The sequence below is a fragment of the Pocillopora damicornis genome, chromosome 3 (assembly GCF_964200805.1).
Source record: "Pocillopora damicornis chromosome 3, jaPocDami1.2, whole genome shotgun sequence".
In the NCBI taxonomy this organism is placed as follows: domain Eukaryota; kingdom Metazoa; phylum Cnidaria; class Anthozoa; order Scleractinia; family Pocilloporidae; genus Pocillopora; species Pocillopora damicornis.
Window position 1 is genome coordinate 5,033,415 of NC_142672.1, and position 6,004 is coordinate 5,039,418.

Genomic DNA, 6,004 nt, shown 5'->3' on the forward strand with positions numbered 1-6,004 from the left:
GTTATCAAATCTAAGATTTTTTTATATGATGCTGTGCTAATTTGCTCTGTTACTGTAGCAGAAAATCGCAAAATTTAGCACTCATCAGAAACATTTCTGTCGTCTCGAACCTGGAACAGCAAATAATTTATCCGCGCAAAAACCCAGCAATCCCCGTGCTGCTAAAAAGAACACCCGCAATTTTTTTCATGTCCTACATTACATGGCAGTTTTTGTCAGCAGGTAGATTACTATTGAGGTTATTCAGGTATGAAATGGAGAAGAGGCGTGGTGTTTTTCCATTCTGAGAGACAAATTTCAGTTTTTCTGGAAAACAAAGTGGCTTGCCCATCAGGGTTATTTGCATCATAATTTTCGTTGTCTCGTCGTTTCACCTTGATTTGGATCTCTTTTCTCCGCGCTATTTCGGTTTTAAGCTTGTTTTTATTTTGTTTTCAGTTTTGATTAGAGGTCGGTCTTTCAGTTTCTGGTAATCCCCACTTCCTTTCTAAGGGAATCCGGTGAAATGTTGGGGGAGAACCTGTTGTGATGCTCCCAATTTAGCGCAAAACAACTTATGTGTCATATTTCATTCGCTTGGTCGCGACCAAAGAACACTATTAATGACCACCTCAGTATCTCGTCTTGTACGTGGAAGGCAGTATCAAAATTGGAGAAATGTCTGAGAGGCAAGAACATCATTAGAAAAGGTGCTTATATTGTTTTAAGATTTGTTGCGCCTCGAATAACTTAAAACTAAATTGACGCTATTTCAAATTCCACCAATATTCGCAAGAGCCAGTCCTCCTCCCTCCCTCTTTCCCTCCTCCCTCTCGTGCCCACCCCCCCCCCCGTGTTTTTCTGGGTTATGCACGAACGCTTTGCGGACCTATTCCAGACGCCTTGAGGAGTCAGATGAGAAAATCATGGCGGCCTCCTCGAAGAAGAAGGGAAAGATACCGGAATTTTCTGTGGAAACCCTGTCGCGGTCTAAGCATGGTATAGCTTGTGTAGCCAATATAGACGTTAGAGGAAATGTCTCCATCTACGCTATTTTCAAAAGACCCGCCGGACCGAAAAACAGCAAAGGATTGTTTGATTTTGCCACTGTCGTGGGCTATATAGGAGGCGAATTTCGAGAAGGTTTCTGTCAAGGTGATCTGAATGAGGGCGAATCTGTTCGCTTTTTACAATCCTACATTTCTTCGTTAGCGGAAAAGAAAATAGGAATGTGTTTCGTGCCGGTAGAACAAGTTGCCGCACTGTTTCTACTACCGCTTCATCATAAGTCACTTAGAAAAGGCTTTGTCTTTCCGGACCGCGAGACAGCAAATGCCTTTGAATGTTTCAAGCAAGTGGCTCATTTCTGCCGCTTTTCCAGTCCAGAAGAGCTCTTCCGTGTAAGATTGAAAAGTTTGACAGGTCGTGATATTACAAAAGCTAGAGATGCAATCTCCGGTGACTTGAATCTCTGGACGATTGATTATAATGAACTGGTATTTCACGAGTGCCCTATGCCTCCCGACCCACCAAACTATCCAAATGGGGACTTTGACAGATATGAAGAGTTACCAGGGTTCTTGCAGCAAGCAGGCTGGGTGATCCAAGCCTATTCAGAAGCGGAAGGCTGGAAGAAAACAGCAGCAGGCAAATTAACCTCTCCAGAGAACTACGAAAGATTCAGTGGAATGGCTAAACAACAAGCGTTGTGGTACATCTGGAAAGGTGAACTGGAAAAAGCTGCTGTCATGGTACACTCCTGGCGCAGGTTTGATGAAGACTGCTCAAAAGGAAAACAGCTTGATGTCAAAAATCCTGCCATGGATGCAATGTTGAACATAACTCATAATGACCTCTCAAATGAAGGATTATACGAAGGTTATAGAAAGCCAGATGCAAGGTTAATCCGTGGTAGCAAGTGTGACATTTGTTCAAGTTCTGATGTGTATATTTATGATGCTGAGCGAAAATTAATAAGGCCAAGTAATGTGCGAACATGTGTTGATTATGAGGGAAATGCAGAATTTGGCTCAGAAGAGATACGCAACAATATGGCAAAATTGCTTTTAGCCATTTACAAGTTTGGCACCAACCATGATTTTGAGACATCTGCAACCCATTGTTTCAAGGAAGCTCTTCATATATTTTTGGAACATTCATTTAATAACCTGTACTGGAGAATCAAGCCAACAAAAGCCATGAAAGAGGCAGTAGAGATGGAAGCCATACAAGGTTTTGTGAAAGCATTGCGTAACAAGGCTAAAACAGAGCTTATCTTCTCAAACTTTTCAAATCATTGTTTGATAACATTTAAGGTAGCCATCACAAAGCACTGCAGGAGTAAACTTGGTCTTGAACAGATAAAAAGCTTATCTGATGTGTTTAGTTCAAGACTTGATTATTTGGTCAATACTGACATCAAAAGGTTGATGGAAGAAGATGAAACTAATGAAAGTTCAGGAGCTAGTGACAGTGCTAAGACAGTTGGTATTGACCTTTTGTCCAAGACTTTGATACCTTCTTTTGCTAGTGAATTCCAAGGGAAATGGACCTTGCTTCCTGAAGCCAAAAGGCAAAAGATTTTGACAACGGATTCAAAAGCACTAGTGAAAACCTGCAAGGATACCTTTGCTAAGCTCAACAAGATATATAATCGTCAAACAAAATTGCCAGAAAACCAAGTTGTGCAAGAAACAACAACACAACAAGCTGATGATCTATCCATGGGTGACAGCAGTGGTGGAAATAACCAGAAAAATGCTGATACTCTTCCAGAAACCTCCAACAAGCCTAAACAGAATGATGAGAACAGTGGAGACATTCCTGATGTTTGTCCAGATGATATTTGTCCTTGTAAAGATCCCAAGAAGTTTTTCAAGCACTTTGTTGCAATTTTAGCTGGTGATGAAAACCCTGTGCCTTTCTATAAGTGTGCTCCTACTGGAGATGTTATCATGAATGAAGAAATGTGCTTGGACAAAGATGGAAATAATGTCGGGCGTATGGTGGCTTTTGATTTTGAACATGTTAACACCACAATGAATACAATTGACAAAGAAAAGTTTTCATCTTGCCCTCGCCTTGCTTTACTATGCAAAAAGGTTTGCCACAATATCTATCCCCTGCTGATCATGAGCTTGTGTCAGGGGTTTGTTGAGTTACAGAAGAAAGATGATGTGAAGGTTGAGCTTTACACCTGCCCTGCATGTGGAAATAAAGAAACAAAACCAGGAGAATTTAAGAGGTGTGGTGGATGCAAAATTATGTATTACTGTGGCCGGAAATGCCAAGTACAACATTGGAAAGCTGGACACAAACAGCAGTGTGACACATCTGCTAAACAAGCATTGTGATTTTATGATGACAGGTATTATGGTTAACAAGCAGTATTAATGCAATTTTAAAACCTTAAAACAAGAAAGATATTATGGTAATGATGTCAGCATTTTTGAGACACATTGATTTAAAAAATGGAAGCAGTTTAGAAAAATAATATGATAGAACAAATTATCTTGATATGTGGTGAAGGCCTTGCACGTGTTGATGTTACACTGTGTAACTTTCTATGTAAACTACTTTCACCCATAACTTATCTTTTAGAAGAGTTTTTTGGATTTTTCAACTATCACATCTTTATAAATATTTTCAACCAATTGAGCACAAGGGATAAATTTAATTGGATATGTTACGACTAGAACAGTCTGATTAAGGTTGCCAAGTAAGACAAATTCCTCTTTTAAGGAACATTTTTGCTTGATTTTATCAAATGCACAAAATTCTGATCCAGCTAATGATTAGATATAAGAACTGAGTTACTTTTTTTTCCCAAAAAATTGTTGGCAAAATGATCAAACAATTTTGCTGCCAGTGTTCTTTGCATGGCACTTGTTATTTTAGGCTGCTTTTGTTCTGTCTTATAAGTGATCACCATGTTTCAATGGTGGGTTTTTTTGCAGTGAAAAAGTCGCAAGCAACCAAAATTTTCTTGTGTTCTCCCATATCTCAACTATCATTGTGGTGTTAAACAAATTGAAAGTGAAGTTGTCATATGGCTATTTAAAAATATTTCAATTTTTTGTGGGTTTACCCAAATTGTATCTTAGCAATGTTGTAAGTTGAGACAATTAACTGTAAGGTGCTGTGGTGTAAAAATGAACAAGAAGGAGGGGTCTGTTAGTGTAACCATGCTATAGATTTGTTGAAAAGTTTTAAAGTAGTAAGTTTAGTAGATAATTTAAATATTGAACTTCCAGTTCATTAAGTATATAGGTATTACTTATAATAGTTGATGATCCCTGCATTTTTTTTTTACCATTTAATAAAGGTTTTGTATAGTGTAAACCTCCTTACACCTGTATGGGCTCAGTAACTTTTGTAGATACAAGTGGTTGGTTGTACATGTTGTTTGGACAAAATAGAAATAGTAATCATAACTCAGCGCTATATATTACTAGCAGCAACTTTTGACTGTCAAGTTCTTACCACCATGAGGGCTATTTTATGCCTTTTAATATTAAACTATGGCAGTGCAAAAACAACTTTATCATATGTTTAATTACTGGATACATTTTAGCAAGTTTTCCAATAGGAAAAAATCTGGAAGTCAAAGCTTTCCATGACTACAGAATCACTTTCCAGGCACTGAGTTGGTTATAATAGTATCATATTCAGTAAATTTGAGTAGAATAATTGTTTTGGTAGGATTGCACGCAAAAATAACTCTACCAAAAACAGCTTTTATTTGGTTTGACAAGAAACATTTCATTGTCATAAATGTTATCATAACTTGTAAACAAATCATGTTATGCATTAAGAAAACAAATCCTACTTCCTTTTTCGCTACTTACCTTGAAATCGTTTCACATCAAATTTTGTGGCTTTTTCAGTGGATACAAGAGTTGCACTTTCTTTTCATATAGGGATTAACATGATTTCCAGTGCCATTTGGTGTTAATAGGCACAAGTAAATTTTTCAAAGACAACAAAGTTGCACAAGGGTAAGGGTATGGTGAGTGTGATTCATAGTCTTTGAAAAATTTACTAGTGCTTATTTAAACCAAATTGCCAAGAAATTTTGTTACTTGTTCATAATTTGCATGAAAAGTCAAGACAGGCAAAATTTTGACAGCACACATGCTATTTGTAAGTTACACTCGTGTTACAACTTGGCATTCATGTTACATTAAAAAGTGTACATTATTAGTTCTGTTATTTAAGCTCTGAGGAAAACTGTTCTTTTCTAATTCTCATTACCATAGTTCTTACCTTACTTTCCTGACATATTCATTGACCATATTTGTCAGTGCTAGGTCAAGAACCTGGGTAGGTTAAGTTTATAACATGATTCCTTTCTGCTAATCAGAATGCCAGAAATGAAATAAAACATGTTCCAGTTCTCAAGATCTATGTTGGCCATCAAAAGTCACGGAAGATGGCAGAAAGTCAAATTTTTCTCCAAGAGCATCAAAGCAAACAAATCTAATTGAACAGTGCCTTTGAAATTAATTTGGGTGCATATTCTGAGTCTCAATCATAGTTCTAACAGTGTCAAAAAAGCTGCCAAAGACTTGTTGGGAACTTAAAAGAAACTCCTTCAGCAACTAATGAGAATTTGAAGAACTGAAGAAGAGACCTGGGCCAACTTGCTAGGGTTTTGGCAATGCCAAATGAGACCAAACGTGAGGTATGGGAGGGTGCCGGAATTCAAATGGATATAAGAATGTCTCTTATTGTAGGAAAAATTGTGGGGAGTGGGGGTGGGCAACAACAAGTGCTGTGTTTAGTTTTTCACTTGACTTATTTTCAGTTGTTGTTATTTTCATCCTGGTGTCTTATTTTGAAGGACTTGAAAGTCAGAAAATGCAGGGTTTACTTTTCCAGAGAGGGTTTGAGGAAAGAATGAAAAGGATGTGACATCAGAGGCAATTCCTGGGCAGGGATTTAAGGGTCTGGAACCCAATCCCATCAGACCTGTGGATATTTTTATGAATTGTCTGAAACCAAAATAGGATTGCATAATATTTCT

The 6,004-nt window shown here is 37.7% G+C and overlaps 1 protein-coding gene across 1 annotated transcript; it reads left to right on the forward strand.

Moving 5' to 3' along the window:
* Positions 1-864: 864 nt before the first annotated feature.
* On the forward strand, positions 865-5,181 carry LOC149047909 (uncharacterized). Its single transcript, XM_089199812.1, has one exon. It carries the CDS (start codon positions 906-908, stop codon positions 3,330-3,332), a length of 2,427 nt encoding a protein of 808 aa, XP_089055938.1. The 5' UTR covers positions 865-905; the 3' UTR covers positions 3,333-5,181.
* Positions 5,182-6,004: the final 823 nt, after the last annotated feature.